General features: G+C 47.3%; 2 protein-coding genes across 2 annotated transcripts; one reads left to right on the plus strand and one right to left on the minus strand.

Moving 5' to 3' along the window:
* Positions 1 to 2595: 2595 nt before the first annotated feature.
* Positions 2596 to 6108, plus strand: LOC119356198. The gene is made up of 2 exons (XM_037623129.1): positions 2596 to 2730; positions 5010 to 6108. The coding sequence occupies exons 1-2, from the start codon at positions 2652 to 2654 to the stop codon at positions 6086 to 6088; spliced, it is 1158 nt and encodes a 385-aa protein (XP_037479026.1). The 5' UTR covers positions 2596 to 2651; the 3' UTR covers positions 6089 to 6108.
* Positions 6109 to 6247: 139 nt separating this feature from the next.
* LOC119356197 (gamma-aminobutyrate transaminase 1, mitochondrial-like) lies at positions 6248 to 11714 on the minus strand. The gene is made up of 19 exons (XM_037623128.1): positions 11561 to 11714; positions 10714 to 10844; positions 10485 to 10569; positions 10243 to 10315; positions 9997 to 10094; positions 9811 to 9903; positions 9120 to 9193; positions 8886 to 8924; positions 8651 to 8739; positions 8495 to 8571; positions 8337 to 8411; positions 7975 to 8022; positions 7784 to 7867; positions 7616 to 7703; positions 7411 to 7489; positions 7226 to 7316; positions 7074 to 7152; positions 6712 to 6827; positions 6248 to 6625 (listed from the first exon to the last, which is right to left on the minus strand). The coding sequence occupies exons 1-19, from the start codon at positions 11600 to 11602 to the stop codon at positions 6551 to 6553; spliced, it is 1536 nt and encodes a 511-aa protein (XP_037479025.1). The 5' UTR covers positions 11603 to 11714; the 3' UTR covers positions 6248 to 6550.
* Between the last annotated feature and the right edge of the window lie 7237 nt (positions 11715 to 18951).

Below are 18951 nucleotides of genomic sequence, written 5' to 3' on the forward strand. Positions count from 1 at the left end.
GACCAGTCCTCTCCTCCTCTCTATTGTTGGCCCTCATCCACAGAGTCGTCACCAGAGTTCCGCCGGCATCGTTGCTCCGCTGTCATCCCCAACCTAGGGCTTAGCCACCGGAAGCCGCAATCCACACCGCCGCTGACCGTGGTTCTCCACCACCGAACGTCATATCGATACGTTCAATTCTCCCATATATACACCTCGCGCTCTACGTGTTCGGTGAAGTGACAGAGCTAGATTTTGATTCTTTCGGTCATCATTTCTAGGTCATTCAATGGATTCATCATGGAATAATGGCTATGCGAACTCTGACCTTGATGAATTCTTATTCAACGAGTTCATCGCCTCGTCGGATTTGTGGAGTTGCGATAATGTGCGAAGTGGAGACACTTTGGCGGCTCATGACATGTTTTGTAATCTTGCACAACATGATTGTCGAGGATGAGGATGAAGGGCCAGCACGCACACATGATATTGAGAAGCCCAGAACTCATGTCCGCCTCCTGGAACAAGGGGCAGAGAGTATTGCAAACTTTTTGGAAAAGCATCGACAATTGCGAGATCAACATGTGCATGTTGAATGATCTTGTGGAGCATATGCGGGTCCACACTGGAAATCAGTAAACTTTGCTTTTAGTTTATCAATTATGCACTATGAACAATATTTATGTTTGAACTATGTATTCTTAAGTACACACAATTTGTATTTATGTGCATTGAATAATATTTGGCCAAGATCATCGGCGTGCATGTGTTTGCGTGTATTTGATATTTTTGAAATAGGGATTATGGTTGCAAAACGCATTATTTGAGAGTCGTCCGGTCACTGTCCACGGGTGTGTCTGGACGAGTCCGCGGACGTATAGGGACCCGTAATTGATAATTCTGGTTGTAGATGCTCTTCTCAGATTCGCAATTGAGAAACCCATACACAACTTCAAAATAATCTGGTGTAGCACTTGTGGGCGGTTCATATGAACAATAATAGCATATGTAAGAATGTGTTGAATTTAAATTTGAGCCAATTTATTTCAAAACTGTATTACGATTGGGTTGTGGAATATTTTTGCATTAAAACATTTCTCTTTGGATTATTGATGCATTGTGCTACTTATGATTCTTGATGCTTTGGAATATTTGGAGGCGTCCGTTTGACGAAGGCCCCTTGGATATGCCCTTAGAATCTGTAGGGATGTTTGGTTCGACGCGACCATGCTCTGTTCAACATAATCAGAAGTTCAACCATGGTTAGTGGACCAATGTTTAATAGTCTTTGGCGCAAGAATAGTTCACAGTTTTCTACATCACGAACAGTGTCCATTCCGGTGCACTATTACCATCTGGCAGCGAGCAGATTGTTCTCTTCACAGCCGATGTCATCATCGCCGACGACATTATGATCATCCTCGTCGTACAAGTTAAAAGAGACGGCATCGCCTGGTTCTTGTTGGATCGGATCCGGCCGACACTCTCTCCTCTCATGGATACATCTCACCAGCTGAAAAGGGTTCCGAGCGAGACAGTTCGGTGCTATCCGTCATTCAACTTATAATCATATACGGCATGAAAAAGCAGGAGCTGATAATGGCCGTGCTGTCAGTGCCCATTAGAGTACAAAACCCAAACTATAGCGCCCAAACACTAGTACGAGCTAGCTCAGCTAAGCCAGCTTACGAGCATGGAGTGGTAGCTGAGCATTTCCCATGTACACTGCGTACGTACCAAGGATGCTTGGAGAGCAGGTTGACGATAAAGTTTCCTTTATTCTTTTGAAGAACCTAGGTTGACGCTCAAGCTAGCCAGGTTAACACCGGAAATGTATTTTGGAAAAAAAAACACCGGAAATGCATCGCTCGGCCTTCATTCCAACAACCGTCAGACCATGTTTAAAAAACAACAACAGCCATGAGCCCGTGAGCCCGTTCAGACGGCCCGGCATGCGTACTCGGCTCGTGGCCCAGCTAAGAGCGACCTCCTGGCCTGCTGCCCAAGCGCCCCCAGTGGCCCAGTCCATGACTTATTGCAGTGACAAATTTGTTGACGCGGAAACCTTTCCCCCGTGGCCATGGGCGCAGTGGACTTCGGACGCCGGACGGCGCTGCCCGCCTCGCCTACGCACGCCTGCGTTTCCGCAAGGCACGGAGGAAACCGGACGGCACTCCGGCAGTGGCACGGTGTCGCGAGGAACACACGGCGTACTGTCGCATTGATGGGCCATCGGGCATTCCGCAAGGCACGGAGGAAACACGGCCATGTGGCCATGGAAGAGAGTCAAAGCGCGCGTAGGCGTGTGCCGCCGTCCTCCATCCTCAGCCGTGCCCGTGGGCGATCGAGGGAATGCACGGGAATCGCAACGGCGGTGCAGGCGCACACAGCAGCACAGCACGTGACCGCACGCACGCGGCGGCGGGCCGAGGGGGAGGCAGCCAGGCTGCCGGACTGACGACGGCCAGTTGAGCTCCACCGACCGGCGCCTTCCGCGAAGTCACCACCCTGGACCCTGCTGCCACGGACACCGCACACCTGCGATCCGTCGTCTTCCTATAAAATTGGAACAAACCACCTTCACTTCACTTCACTTCACCTGTTCACCCAGTAGATCGTGCACCGGTATTTCGATCAGCGGATCGATCGCCAGGAGGAGATCGATCGAATCGATGGTGGTCGGCGGCGCGCGCTGCGCCGCGGTGCTACTGCTCGCCTTCGCGGCAGCCCGAGCTGCCCCCGACGTAGATGGTGAGAGCATCGCCAAAGCTACTGCACTGTTTACATCTTGCCTGCATCCATGAGTGATTAGTCGTTCGTTAAATGCGATTGCCGTCTAGCGATCGACCGTCACTTGGTTAGGTAGTTCGAACGTCTTTGGTCATGTTCGCATACATTCTAGCTACGTGTGTTGCAAAGATGCATAGGAAATACCCGTCTATTGTCTCAGTTTTTTCTTAACAATCTATTGTCTAAGTTTAATTACCATTCTGTGCTAGCCATTGGATGCCACACTGCCGACTGGGGACGGCAACCTTTTCCATACACAATTCTTTTCAGTTACTTACAGTTCGACCCAAATCCAAATGGGTCGCATTTTCCCTTCTTTCTCCTGTATCATGGCCGCCACCTTTACCTTGACTCGCAACTCCAACCATGTCCCCCCCCCCTCCAGCTCGTCAGAAATCTTGATCGACTGTGCTTTTTTTTCGCGAATACGCAAAGCTTGCATATCATTTCATTAATAGGTAGGAGAGAACAAGAGTAACATAGATAAAAGAGGGGGAAGTGGGAAAGAATACAACACAGCATACACTCTCCTAGCTCAAACTCCAGCCAAGGAAGGCGAGGAGACAAGACCCAGAGCACCTAGACCGCGTCACAACCATCACAAGGCACCACCGTCGCACGGCCACCGCTCCAGGACAGACCAAATCAACGTACCCCCACCTTAAGCGCCTAGAGGAGTTGGCAAGTGGGAAGCAGGATTTGGCTGAACAGGAGGAAGAAGCCATGGATGAGGCACCGACAATGTCGTACATTGCGCCCCGAATGCCCATGCCCTGAGAAGCAGCCCAAAACCAAGCTTGGCGTCCACCATCTTTAATTCCAACACTGGAGACGCCACGAGCAACCAAGACCGCGCCTTCAAGAAGGATACGACGTCGGGATGCCGCCGCTGTCCGATCTGGTGAACCAGACCTGGGGGTTTCCCCCGGTGCGCGAAGCGGGACACAGACAAAAGACCATGGCAGCGCCTTCAACAAGGACACGGCACCCGCAGGTGTCGCCACCGCCAGCAACAGCAAGCTGAGCAAGGATTTCCTATGTCAAACCTTTTTTCCTTCTTTTTCATGAATACGCAAAAGTTGCATATCTTTTCATTGATAGAAGAAGGATAGCACAACATGGGATAACAACAACTCACTAAGCCATGTACACAGAGAGGCATGAAATTGAGCTCGTAAAATGACAGACGTGGGGTTGCTCAGCCCCAAAAGACCTCTCAGATTAGCCCTTGGGGATGGTGTTTTGGATTCCGATGGGGCAGGCCCTCCTATGTCAAACTTCACTAAATCTAATAAAATGTTAGCAAATTTGAAGATCTAGCTTTGATTTATGTCAACCTTTTTAAAATTTGAAAGTCTATAGAAAAATGTGTCAAGATAATTGAATTTGTGGTTCAACCAGTTACTCCAAAAATTCAAACCGATGGAATGAGACGGGCGATATATTTCAAAACTCTTCCTCGCATCTAGGCCTTTTTGTAGTCATGCGTGGGATTGATGTGGGCACAAATATCTTCTTTTCTAATACCGTGTTAGCATTGTTTTGAACCCGAGACCTTTTAGCATCGATACCATATTGAATTAATGCTCCAATTATTTCATCCGAAAGTTTGAACTGATAGAAAGAGGGGACAATATATTTGCATATCAACAACATCAAATTAGTTTCATTATAATATCCATCACAAAATATACCGTTGTACTATGTAATACTTCCTCCGATCCATAATAAGGGCCCGTTCGGAAGCTCTTCGCTTCCTCGCTTCTCCGGAATAAGTGCCGCGGTTTTAAACTGACATTGAAGTAGCATATTTTTCATTTGGAACTGAAGGAGAAGTTCAACAATAGAGTACAACTTGATTTGATTTGGAACTGAGGGAGTACTCCCTAGAAAAATGCTGGCGTTGACTTGTAATTATTCGCACGATATCGTGCAAAAGGAATCAAACCAGGGTGCACAAAATTGATTCATCTATGAGTCGACGGAGTGTAAAAAAAGTACTCCTAACATTTTCTTGAAAATTGCCGGCATTGACCTGTTAGAACCACAGAGATCAAATCAGGGCTCTGCACTCTAACGTGCTGCGTACGGGTGGGTACATGTATGGTTCAGATTATTATGCAGAATGTCAACGCCTGAGATCTACTCTAGGTTGACGGTTCACTGCCTGACACTGACACATCATGCATGCCAATATGCCATCACTAATTTGTGCCCGCTGCATGCATGCATGCATGCAGGCCCGCTGCTGAACGGCAACTTCGAGTACCCGCCGAACAGGTCGCAGATGAACGGCACGAGGGTCACGGGCGCGCACGCCATCCCCTACTGGAAGGCCGCCGGCCCCGTGGAGTACGTCGAGTCGGGGACGGACCGGCCGGGCGACGGCATGGTCCTGCCGGTGCCGGAGGGCGCGCACGCCGTGCGCCTCGGCAGCGGCGCCTCCGTCCGGCAGCAGCTCAGCGTCACCCGCGGCGCCCGCTACTCCGTCACCTTCAGCGCCGCGCGCACCTGCGGCCAGTCCGAGCGCCTCCGCCTCTCCGTCGTCCCCGACGCCGCCGCCGACGCGCCCGGCCGGGAGCTCCCCATCCAGACCGTGTACAGCGCCAGCGGCTGGGACTCGTATGCCTGGGCCTTCCACGCCGAGCGGGGCGTCGTCACGCTCGTCATCCACCACAGCGACGACGGCGGCGGCGCGGAGGACCCCGCCTGCGGGCCCCTCGTCGACGCCGTCGCCATCAAGACCCTCCACCCTGCCGCCGAGGCCGCCGGCGGCAACCTGCTGAGGAACGGGGGCTTCGAGGAGGGGCCGTACGTCGCCCCGGGGTCGACGTGCGGGGTGCTGGTGCCGCCCATGGGCGAGGGCGCCGTGTCGCCGCTGCCCGGGTGGATGGTCATGTCCTACTCCAAGGCGGCCAAGTACGTGGACGCGGCGCGCCACGCGGTGCCCGGCGGATCGCGCGCCGTGGAGCTGGTGGCCGGCGTGGAGGCGGCGCTGGTGCAGGAGGTGGACACCGTGCCGGGGAGCGCGTGCCGGATGGAGTTCTCCGTCGGGGACGCCGGGGACGGGTGCGTGGCGTGCGGGCCGGAGCTGCAGCCCATGCGCGTGGTGGCGGCGGCCACGGGGGCGCAGGGGACCGCCGCCGTGGAGTACCATTCCCGGGGCACGGGCGGGCGCGCGCGCGGCGCGCTGTCGTTCACGGCGGAGGGGAGCCGCACGCGGGTGGTGCTGTATAGCTCCGGCTACCACACCATGTCCGACGGCAGCGGCTCGCTCTGCGGGCCCGTCGTCGACGACGTCTCGCTCGTCTGCGCTTAGAAGCCGCCGCCGGATGCTGCGTCGCTAGCTAATGTGTCGGCACGGCAGCCATGCGCGATTATTTTAGACATTGCACCATCTCACATTTCTTTCGTTTCTTCTCTTCTGAGGAACATCATCAAATTTGAACGATTCATACGTAGGTCCGTACAAGAGATCTTAAAGGAATTCTTTCAAATTGTTTCAAATTGTGTCAGTACAAGAGATTATCAAAGTGGCAAGCTTATAAACGGCTTTATTTGGCAGATTATCTTTCGAGGTAAGAATGTACCAAAATCTATCTTGTCTGTAATCAAGTCGTCAATCACCATCGCTCGGTGAAAGAATGCTTTGCCATTCCGCGCATCAAGAACAGCGTCCGTTCCGGTGCGTTATTACCACCTGACAGCGAGGAATTATTCTGTACACATCCGAGACCATCGCCGCAGTCGACGTTATCATCATCGTTGTGCTGCATCTTGTCTAGTTTTTCTTCGATTTGAGCTCCGCCACTCTCTCCTCCGTGGACTTCATAGCTTCTCCGTATATGCTCACCAGCTGATAAGAGTTTCAGAGCGAGATAAGTTCAGTGGTGTCCGGAGAAAAGTAAAGGATGATGGTGCTACTGTTATTTCTGATCTTACCTCATCAACTTCGCCAGGGGTCATTGTCAATGGCGGTGACATCATAATGCTGTCGCCGGCAACCCTGACCAGCATGCCACGCTTCTGGCACTCCTGTCCGAAGATAGCACCAACACCTGAATATGCCATCAGGGAAACAGTTTGTAAGGATACTTTCTGGTTCAGTGAACGTATGTATATTCTGGAACACGACCAGTCGTTCTATATTTCTGGGATGATAAACTTCTACTCCCTCTGTAAACTAATATAAGAGCGTTTAGATCACTAAAATAGCAATCTAAATCTTATATTAGTTTACGGAGGGAGTACTAGTATAACAATGCTCCAGTGAGAGTGGTTCCAAGCTATGACTTGTTACTTACCCCATTCAGCAGGGAATGGGTCATCTCGTGATTTATTATTGGCGAACTCAGTTCCGAGTATCAATCCTACACCACGGATCTGCATACAGGAGCATGTCGATTATGCTTTTGAACAAGAAAAGAGTCCGCTGAGACAAACAAGAGCAGGGTACCTCCCCAACAATTGGACTTCCTGCAAAGGCCTTCGTTCCCTCCTGGAAGCGTGGAGCGATTTGCTTCACATGATCAGGAATATTCCTTTCCCTGATACCATATAGTTTGCGAAAGATTCGTAAGGACAAGAAAGCAAATACGGGCAGAGGTAGGGGCTCTGTGTGCTATGGGAAGTGCAGTATACCGATAGATTTTCAACGCCTCAATGGCGACAGCACAAGCAACTGGATGGCCAGAGTATGTAAAGCCATGAGCAAATGAACCTGCAAGAAAAAGACAGCAGCTCAGCGCACATCACATTTGTGAAGCTCACATATCCTTAAAAAAAAGGCTAGAGACATGCCAACACAGATATGACTAATTAAGCTCACGCAATGCCATTCACTTACCTAGCTTATTGCTCTGAGAATCAACCACAGCTGCTATTTCGGGGCTAACAAGAGTCGCTCCAATGGGCACATACGCAGACGAAAGAGCCTGTTTTCATGAAATTGGCAGGCTCGGCTGACATCGGATAATTAATATTTACTGATATACTGTTGTGAAAGGATATTCACCTTGGCCAAGGTGACTAAATCTGGCTTGATGTTATACATATCAGATCCGAACATGGTTCCCAACCTTCCAAATGCGGTAATGACCTGAAACACATCATCAGTTAATAACGACTGCATACAGAAGTTTCCTGTGTTCCTGCACTATCTAGTATTTTGTTTTGTGTTTGACTTCACACGTGAGTTTAAAGTACCTCATCTACTATGAAAAGGATGTCATACTTCTTAACCACAGCTTGAACCTGTAGGCAGACAGGAAGATGAGATAAGATAAACAAGGAAAAGAAGAATTCAAGTCCACTATATAGAAGCAACCTAATATATACACTAGCTTTAAGGGTTCATCAGGCAATAATGTTTCTGTGGATTCTGCTAAAAAAAGATGTTTCTGTGGAACTACTGCAGCATAAGAGAGTGAAGAAGTATTTAGAAAGCTCAGTAAAGTGTAATCTTAGCTTCACTGGAACTTAACAGTGGGGTCAAATAAATGAATTGAAGAGTCTCCTTCCCCTTACGTAATCTATCAAAAGATGTAGCTCAAGGATTTTAAAACCACCTTATCAAAATAGGTCTTTGGAGGAGGGATGACACCACCAGCACCCATGACAGGCTCAGCAATGAACGCAGCAATCTAACAGGAGAAAAATGCATGAGTCAAGTAGTATACTTGGGACCTATTGCATAAATATAAGTTTGGTGACAAGAAAACCTTACTGTTTCTGGTCCTTCCTTGAGGATAAGATCCTCTAAATTTTTGGCAAGTCTTGTTGCAAATTCTTCTTCTGTCTCACCTGCCCCCCACCAAAACAATTTCATTAGTAACAAAAATGCTGCATTGATCATAAAACTAAATTTTGAAATAAAGAGTACCAGGAAGATGGAAGCGCCAGTAGTGAGGGCAGTCTGTGTGCAGAACAAAAGGTGCTGGCAGATCGAACTTCTGGTGCAGGGCAGGAAGACTAAAGATACAGAAGCGATTAGCAAATAAATTAAGCATCAATAAGAAATGGACTACTAGATTCGTCAAAGTACTAGGTAGTAGGTACTGATAGAAAGAAATATCCACATAAGAAGAAAAACACGGTTTTTTTAGGCCAATACTCACCCAGTGAGACTAGCTGATATTAATGTTGATCCATGATATCTGCAATAAATACAACGGTAGTAAGAAGGAACTCAAAGTACCTCTGAATTACATACAGAATATAACAACGAGACCCCAAGAATATTGAAGTCATGACCCAGGATGGAAATTGATGCCACTGAAAATTACTTACAAATAAAGAAAACCCTATATTTCTAGTTTGAAGATCAAAGATTGAGAAACTATGTTACTTACGCTTTTGATCGTGCAATAAACTTTTTCTTGTTTGGCCTCCCCAATGCATTGTTATAATACCATACCAGTTTGACCTGAACAAGTGTAAACGTTGTAAATGTGTCAGCAGTGCTGTGAGAAACCAGAAGAGGGAGAACAAAACAAATTCCACATCAGCACAGATAACTAGTGCTTATCACCAAATGACTATGCCATTCAGTATGGCAAATATATCAGCTAAACATATTGAGTGAAATAAACAACTAAGGCTATGGCCATCTCAAAAAAGTGCAAATGGTGAACCAGGGACAATAGCTACACTAGCCTTCTAGAAATGGAACACCCAAAAGGTTCTCTCTTTTGACACGTGGAGGAACCATGTAAATCTCACAATCCACCCTACTGTTTGTGTTTCAGTGCCCCAACTTTTTCCCTGAGAAAAGGTTCCTAGCGATGTGTTCTTTAAGGTAAAAAAACTATGTACGTTTGTTATTTAAATAAAAGCTCGTGTCACTTTCTCATACATAACACAATGTAAAACAGTTTTTAGTGATTCTCTGTAGATGCGAATGCCGAATGACGGTAAGAGCAACATATATTGTATCTATAGTTGCTACCCTTCTTAATGAACAGAGCATCTGCACGTTATTCCAAAAAAATTGTTTTAAAATACAGTAGAGTAGGAAATGGTCAGTAGTTCCACCGATCATACATGTGAGTCATTTGCTTCCGAACCGCTATTTGTGAAGAATGCCTTTCCCATTTTGCTTGCAGTAAACATGCTAAGAAGGTCGTCTGCAAGATCCTGAAAACAACAGGCCGTCTCCATCATCAGTATCCACGAAGTCCGAAAATGATTTTAACAGACCGATAGTCAATAAAGAACGCAGAAATTTACCAATGTTGGTTTGGTTGTACGGTTCCAGAAGGAGTGATAGAAGGGCAACTTGTTTAATTGGTCAGTTGCAGCTTTGACTAATCGAGGCTCACTACCACCTGAAGAAACCATGGAAGATGAATGAAATTAGACTGTATACATTACTCTTAAATGCACAAAAATAAAATGGTAATGCAGGGTATTATCCAAAAGAATGGACAATTCTGTGGTACATAATCACACTCCAAAGATTGTACTTGTACATACCTAAAGCTGTACACCAGAGTCCTGCTAGAGAATCTAGATACTTATTCCCGTTGATGTCATAAACATAAGACCCCTGCATATTCAGGTTAACATTGTATAAGGCAAACATAGATACATAGCTCACAACCATAGCATACAGTAATGAACATCTTAAGCTTCCATTTCCAAAATCAAATGTTACATTGCAAGCAAAGTAACAAAGTAAATATATACAGTATAATGCAGAATTAGAGAGTCGCAACCTCAGATCTCTCAATAACCAGCGGATGCACATCATTGCTCTGCCATCCAGCTGTGAATGGTGCCAACATGCCATGCCCCTTAAACCTGGGAAGGTTATGCATTCAAAGTCAGCAGTAGCTAGTAGTAAATATATAGAATCAAAACCTGCATACGCTCCAGTGCATAACAGAGTAAAATTATGTGATAATTCCACAAATACAATCATAATAATAAAAGAAGATGATATACCCATTTTCTTCAGTTGAGTTCGTCTGAGGAGACGATGCTGAGCTGAAATGTCTGACTGATGCATCTGACAAGCTCTCTGCATGCCCTTGTAAGCCCCCGGCGCTGGTTAAATACTTCACAAATTTGCTTGCCTGTGAAAGTGTAAATTAAGGACGATGAAATAAATGATCACACATGAGCTTGGAATCTTTGGCAATGGCAAAAGTTGGCAGGTAAGATGTGAAGTCTGAACGGCTGCGAAAGTAGTGGAACAATCATGTCATAGTAATAGCATCTGGATCGGATGTCTAACATTGATCATAGCCATCACAACTTTTACATGAAAAAAAAATACAGGAATGTTTCGACCCCGCCTGAAGAACAGAGTGATTCCACACTCCCCAACTATTCATGTACGTAAGGAGGAGCGTTAAAGGTAATAACAGAATGGAATCAGGCACAGTAAAACCGTGCCCAACAAATATCCTCAGAAGCATAAAGGTAGATTCCAAAGGCGATGCAGATTCCGGCACAGAACCGCGCGGGCCATCACCGGAGCGGATCGAGAACAAACATAGAATGAAATGGAAATCCCCCTTTATGTAGAATCTTCACGCCCGAATTTGAATAAGAGGCTGGTACCAATCAGGCGCGCCCTCCGTCTCCGCCCGCCCGCCGAGACGGCCGGGGCCCCTCCCTCTCACGAAACGATCGCCGCCGGCGTGACGCCCGAATGACGGCGCCGGCGACCCCGAACCATCGTCACACACACAGGCGCAGGCAGGCGCGGCTCGACGGTTGTTGTACCTAGCGCGCGGAAGAAAGGGGAGGGGAGGAGAGGGGAGGAGAGGAGGGAGAGGGCGGTGACCTGCGATGAGGCATTGGATCGGAGCAGGCCGCGCGCAATCATCTCGGCGGTGACACGGGAGGATCAGAGATGGCTGTTTCCGTCGGAGAGGAGAAATACAGAGCGAGAGGCGAAGGGGGAGGGAGAGAGACCTGCGGTGCGGGGCCATGGCATGTCGCTTGTCACGGATTTATTCCGGGGAGGTGGGGAGAGAGGGAGACGTAGCCAAGTTTTCCGGAGGCTGGGGGGACGTACGTGGCCGAGTTATCCGAGCGCAGACACACGCAAGCAAAGAAAGATGTGTACGTACGTGCGACCTCTTCTTCTTCTCGCATCTTTTGATTTGTCGACATACTGTGTGGTGTATCATCTTTGTAGTATCACTCCTAGAGCAACTTCAACGCAGCTACCCACTTCGTCCGACGTTCAGGTTGACGCGAACAAAAATGAAGGCCCAACATACCAATCCATTTGCAAAACGTGTCTGCGCGGATTTATTTGTGGTTCAAATTTGCGTAGAAATGCATCGGCGCGGACGCGAAGCAGACGCATCGCGCGCTTTTTCGGTGTCCGTCACGTCCTCACCTGATGGCCATCCAACTACCACGGCAGCTTTATTAATGACGACCGCCCACCGGGAGCCACGCGTCAGAGATGCCGGGCGGCCTTTTTTAATTCGAGCGGGACTGTCCTCATCCGCTTCCACACGTCTCGTCCTCATCTCGTCACCCTTGTGCCCCCCGCCGACGACAAAAGCCTAGCAAACCCTAGCCACCGCAAATGGGCGTCTTCTCCAGCAAGGGAAAGGGCAAGGGCCCCGCCGTCTCTCCCCGCGTGCTCCTTCCTTCCTTCGTCGTCGTCTTCCTGCCGGTCAAGGCAGCGGATCACCGTCCCATGCACCAGGTGAAGAGGCATTGGGAGCACCGTGCCCCTCTCCCTTACCCCGATGTCATGCTGTCGCATGACTGGCACTTGGATTCGGAAAGGATCCCAGTGCCGGCGGCGCCGCGGTCAGCACGGGCGCACGCGGAGAAGATGCGACGCCGGAGCAACGCCAAGACCCGGCGTACGCGTTCGACTCGCCGTCATGGCAGCGGTGGTTCGCCTTCGGACACAAGGAGCCCAGGAGGTGCGGCGTCCGCGACGTCTCGCATGGCTCCCCACCGCCGCCCCTCCTCGTGTGTGACGAGGACCAGGTGGCGGAGGCCACCTACCAGACAGCGCTGGCGGTTGTCCTCTGGGAGAACAAGGAGGAGGAGCGGCGCAAAGAGGGAGGAGGAGGAGGCGGCTTACAAGGCGCGCATGGCGGAGGCCATGGCGCTGTCCGCGGCCGGCGACTGTGTCGTGTCGCTGCTGGCCCCACCGTGCCCAGCCAAGGCCGAGCCGGAGCCGACCCCATTAAGCGCTACTCCTGGACCGGGGTGGTGCGCGAATGGGTCAGCGCACCACCGATCTGGATGAGGTCGACAAAGGTGCAAGAGCGCGCCTACCTCGAGCAATGGCGCCAACAAAGGTTGGCCGAGGAGCGTCGCGAGGGCGAGTACCTCGAGATGCTGGAGCGTGACACTGAGGAGGAGCGTCACGAGGTCGAGGAGGAGGCGCGCCGTGCCCAGTCTGCGGCGGACGCCAGAGTCTGGAATACGATGTTTCCCTGGGCCGGCCCAGCCCCCACGTCGACGACGAGGATGCCTAGGGCAGCACGCCTCATCGTAGTTTAGGTTTAATTAATGTTTCAATTAATATAAATATGGACGCGTGGACTCTCACGGCCTTTGTGCCCGGCATTAATGTTTAATTAATAACTTTTTATTTTTGAAATATTTGTGTACTGTTTCTTTTGCGCGACCTAAAAAATGGGTCGGGCCAGCGTTGGACGCATGCGCCGACCCAAAAACGAAAACGGATATACGTGTCCATCAGGCCGATCAAAATGAACAAAAAAGAATAAAATCGCCGTCTGATTGGATCCTCGCATTGTAGTTGCTCTTTAAGATCCAGATCCATAAAGTTATAATAATCTCGCTAACACGCGACGTGCTTCGCTGGAGCAAAGTTGGCTGTGTCTGGGAGGAGACACGTGCAGGCAGTCTGAAATAATAATACTCTACTCTGTCCATCCTGATTACATTATCTAGTTGATGGTTCGGTTGGTGTAATGTTTGATACGCATCCCAGGAACGCCGCGACGGCTACTTTGTGGATTCAATTGCATTAGGTAGGATAAGATGACATCTTTAACCAAATGGTCGTTTGCCCCCATTCCTGGGAGAGCTTTCCGAAGCTTAAAAAGGAGACGCTGCGAGGGTGCGATTCCAGGCCAACGTCCAGCGATGGGACAATAGCGACCTCTAGCGTGGAGTGGTTCCACCTCCAGCGGGAAAGTGTCACGGCTGCAACTGTCAAGTGCACGTCAGCACATAAGGAAAGCCACAGCCACATGCGATGCAAGCCCTCTCCGGGAAAACTCTGCTGCTAGTCCAGATTTTAGGCACGAGGTCGCTTTCGATTACATACAGGTTTTGCCGTCGCGCCCTTTTGGTTCATAGGATGTGAATATTATATCCTAGGAACAAAAAACTTGTAGGAGTTGAGATGTCACGTACTTCCTCCATTTCACAATATAAGTCGTTTTGGCAAGCTTATCTAGATGAGATTTAAATGTGTCACAACTAAGGTGGTGTTTGGTTCTCTAGTCCTAGGACTTTTTCTAGTCCCAATTAAAAAGTCTCTAGTCCCTAAAAAGTCTCTTCCTGTTTGTTTTCAGAAACTAAAAAGTTCCTAGTCCCTTTCTAGAGGTTATTAAATGATCATGTTGCCCCTAGTATATAGAAAAATAACAATCGAACAACACTATGGGATGGCGGACCAATGGGTGCATGGAGGGGCATTGTTGAAAAAGTTCCAAAACGTCCCAAAAAGACTCTCGTTGAGAGTCTTCTTTATTTAGTCCCAAATGCCTAGTTTAGTCCCTAAAAAGTCCCGTTTGGTAAAAAAGTCTCTAAGAAGGACTTTTTCTAGTCCCTACACAAAAAAGTCCCTGTAAACAAACACCCCCTAAGTCCTTCGTTGTAGGATCAAACCTACTGTAAGATTGGTGCAACATCGCTAGTTTATTTTTGGCGATCAATAGACGCCGGCATGCCGGCCTAATATTTCGGCTGGTCCACTTTCAGCCGTCTAATTAAGCCCTCTGCAGCCGTCCAATTGACGCATTTGTCTTCCTTACGAGTGCGTACAAAAATAGACCCCCTCCCTCTCATCGTGCCCTTCATCTTGCGGTGTCACACGCTCTTTGGTTGCCGCACCTCGCCGGCCGTCCTCGTTGTCGGTCGCCGCACTCGTTGCCTCCCGCACTTGTCGCTGACTCCACGCATACAACAGCTATGGCCTGTGATTGCACCTCCGGTGGCGACGGCCCACATCGCTCGCCGTCAACACTCACCACCGACATGCTCGCCATCGTCAAAATCGCAAACAAAAAAAGTGTGTTTGTTCCAATGAAACTAAAGAATAGTTGTAGCAGAAAAATACTCTGGTTCCAACAAAAATCTAAGACCATGGTAACAAAAGTAATGGATGTTTGTTCCACCAAGAATCAAAACGGTGATAACAAGAAGAAATTATGCTTGCAACAAAAAAAAAGAAAAGGTTTCCAGCAAAAGTACTTAACGTTTCCAGCAAAACTATGAATCATCGTTAGTACGGTCGTAGCAAAAAAATCACCGCTTCCAGCAATTTTTTTTGCTGGCTCCAGCAATTATGGACCACCGTCGTGGCCATCACAACACGGCTGCCGCCGGTTCTGGCATTTGTCTTGCTGGTTGCTACTCCACCAGCATACGGTTGTAGCTCCGCCGAACTACGGTTGCAGCTCCGCCACGCCGGGGTAGCAGCATCTTCGCCGGCGAAATCGCATAGGTGGTTGGCGGTGCCGCCCCACTTGTAGCCCGTCGTCGCCTACCTCAAAACACTGGGCTTCGCTGCTTGCAGCACCCCACGCCCGCCGTCACTTACCCAGAAAAAGAGGGCAGCAGTCTCAAGTGTTGTGGCAGCATTCGAGGACGAGGACGCGCACGCCATGGCGACGAGCTCACCTGGGCGACCAATGGTGACGAGTGCATCCTGGCTGCGCAATTCCCCTTTTGCAGCAGCTCTCTGAAGGGTGTTGACCGCGCGCTCTCAATAGCCCTCTGTAGCTCGGGAGGTAGGGGAGGGAGGAGTAGAGAGAGGAAAGAGATGAGCAAGGTCGGGGCTACCGCTCCCATGACTGGCAATGGAAAAAAAAGGAGAAAGAGAAATGCAAGAGGATGAGATAAGGATGAGAGGGCAGTGGTGGCGCTAGGACCAACAAAACGAGTGGCCAGGAGCGATTTTATAGTACATCACACGTAGTGGCGGAGCTACAGGAAATCCTTTAGGCGGGCCAAATAGGCATATTAAAGCTAACCTGACAAACTTTTGTTTTATGGCCTCGTTAATCCTCCACTATTTGTTGCTACATGGGGCGGGCTACAGTCTGATTTTGCCCCAACGTAGCTCCGCCCCCGATCACACGAACGACCGGCCCGCGAAACGCACACAAACATTTCCCTTTATTTTTCTGAGTTGTCGCTCAAGCTACTATTGCTGCTTTCGTTTCTCGATCTTGTGTGTTACATTATTTTTCTTGGGCCAGGCCCAATACCATTTTTTTGCTTTTTTGTCTGTGCATTTTGTGGGCCGGGTTGCCTGTGTGTTTTTCATTGTCTCATTATTTTCTTTTTTCTTTTAAATTTTTGTGTCTATATATGAAGATTAGCTTAGTGCGATTGGCAATTTTTGTTCAAGTATGTGTCCATACTTGGAGAATCTTGTTTCATTTGTGTATACATGTAGACTAAAAATTTCTCAATAATGCTTTCTCTGATCAAAGATTTCATGCATGCTAATGTTGTATCTCGAGTGCCGAGGGAGTGTTTTTAGATAGCAAGTCATTTTTCAGGTAGCAGATTTTTATGTTTTTGTGTGAAATCTATAAAAACAAGGCTCAACTCTTTTGTTGCGAAAGTATGAATTAAATTTCTTTTTTATGAATAATTTTGCCAGAATAGTATTGCTCTTTTCTTGTTTATTTATCCCAGTAGAGTGAATGCGCACGTTTATTTTATGTTTTGTTGTTCTTCTCCTTTCCATTTTTGTCTTTTCCATTTTTCAAATCATGATATTTTTTATACATGAACACTTTTTTAAGTGCGCAGAACACTTATTGAAATTCGTGATTTTTTAATTTGTGAGCACATCTTCAAATTTGTGATTTTTTTAAAAAAACTAATGAACATTTAAAAAATATTTTAATATTTTTCGAATCGAGTTTGCTAAATCTCATTTTGATGAGATTTTAACAATGTCTTATCTAAGCTGTGGTTCGTCCAACCTATTTGTTGTAATCTTTGTGCAAACTTGATCCTGCTTCATTTTTTGCATCATGCAGCATGCACGTCCTCATGGCATCCGTAGGGTTCAGGTGCGGGTAATGCTTGCCCAAACCCTCACCCGTCCCATTTTTTCTGCCCAAACCCATACACGTACCCGCACCCCGGGTATCATATCTTTCCCATACCTGTACCCGGCCGGGTGTGGGTAATACCCGCGGGTAACCCATACCCGTCTGGATCACCTTTCAAATAAAATTTTGCCATGTACTTACAGCATGTACATACCACATTCCAGTATGTATATTAATATATACCACATTTCAGCATGTATATTACAGCATCTGAACACACAAACACACACAATTTACCTATATATATTAGTATATACCACACACACACACATGTATATTAGTATATACCACATTTCAGCATGTATAGCGGGAGTACATACTCCCAGGAGTACACACACATATATTCCAGCATTTCAGCACATAAACATGTCAAGTTTCAGCACTTAACAATAGTTTCAGAATTTCAGCACATATGTCAAGTTCAGCACTTGGAAATATTTCAGCATACATAGTCATTTCAACCACAAAGTTCGACACATAAATAAGTTTGAAGACCGCAAATAGGTTCAACACACAAATAAGTTCAACATCTCAACACATAAATAGATTCAACATCTCCAACATGAAACCGAACGGTCCAAACCAACTTGACTTGCTTTCATCTTCTCTCCACTTCATGAGCCTTGACATCTCAAATCATCAATTCCTAGTATGGGACATATAAATTGCAAGACATGAGAACTTGAGAGTAATGAGTACAAGCTATGTTTAGTTTGCAATTCTTATGTACTACTAAGATAACAAGAATAGAAGATAACATGAATACAAGATATCTTTGATGTGCAATTCCGAAGTAGTAATAAGATACATCATAACAAGAATACAAGATATCTTTGATTTGAATTCTTAAGTACTACCAAGTACTAACCTGCATCCCTTCTTGAATGTCTTGAAGACAAGTCCAGAAGCTAGTTTCTATTGTGTGAGCATCTACAAAAGTAGACAAACGTCAACAACATTTCAGCAAGAGAAAATATTAATGAAGTGCACTATTTTGTCACCTATGTACTTGTTTCGAAGCCAATCTTCCGAGCACATTAGAACCTCCACCATATAAGGTGTAAGTCGGCTTCTATGGTCATTAAGCTTTCTGCCACTTATACTAAAGGCTGACTCTGAAGCAACTGTTGTTACGTGAATAGCAAATATGTCTCTTGCTACTTTCCTTAAGGTCGGATACCTGGTTCCAGCCACCTTCCACCAATCCAACACATTGAACTTTTCAACGTAAGGCACTAAACCATCAGTCAAGTACTGCTCTATTTCACATTGAAGTCTAGCTGTTGCAGGCATTTGCTGAGCTACAATGTTATGAAATATACTCATGATTGCAGGAGCTTTCATTGTGGTCATCACAGATTCATCATCTGGTGTACATGCCTCATTTTCCACTTCATACTCCTCCAATAATGAATGCAAACTAGCAACTATGTCATCAATTTTTTCAATGCATTCATAAGAAGATGGCTCAATTCCATGGAGCATGGCAAAGCAAGCTACCAACATTTGCTTCTTGTATCGAGGGTCAAGAAGGGTAGCTATAGCCATTAGAGCTTGAATGTCACTCCAATACTTATCAAATTTTTCAGTCATGCTTCTTGTCATTTTTTGGATAATCTCATTGCTAGAAGTTTCCCACTGCCTCATTTTCATTTTAATTTCACATATCTTAGGGAAGTAAACATTGGTAGTCACATAATCGGTCCCAATCTTCAGCACTAGGAAGCCACTCATATTGCTTATCCTTTTCTTTTGTACGTTCAAACACAAGTCTATAAGGTAAAGCAATATCAAGCATTATGAAAGTAGAGTTCCACCTAGTCTTGCAATCAAGTTTCAACCCCCTTGTTATTTTAACTTTATAATA

This window comes from Triticum dicoccoides, chromosome 2A (genome assembly GCF_002162155.2).
Source record: "Triticum dicoccoides isolate Atlit2015 ecotype Zavitan chromosome 2A, WEW_v2.0, whole genome shotgun sequence".
Taxonomy (NCBI): domain Eukaryota; kingdom Viridiplantae; phylum Streptophyta; class Magnoliopsida; order Poales; family Poaceae; genus Triticum; species Triticum dicoccoides.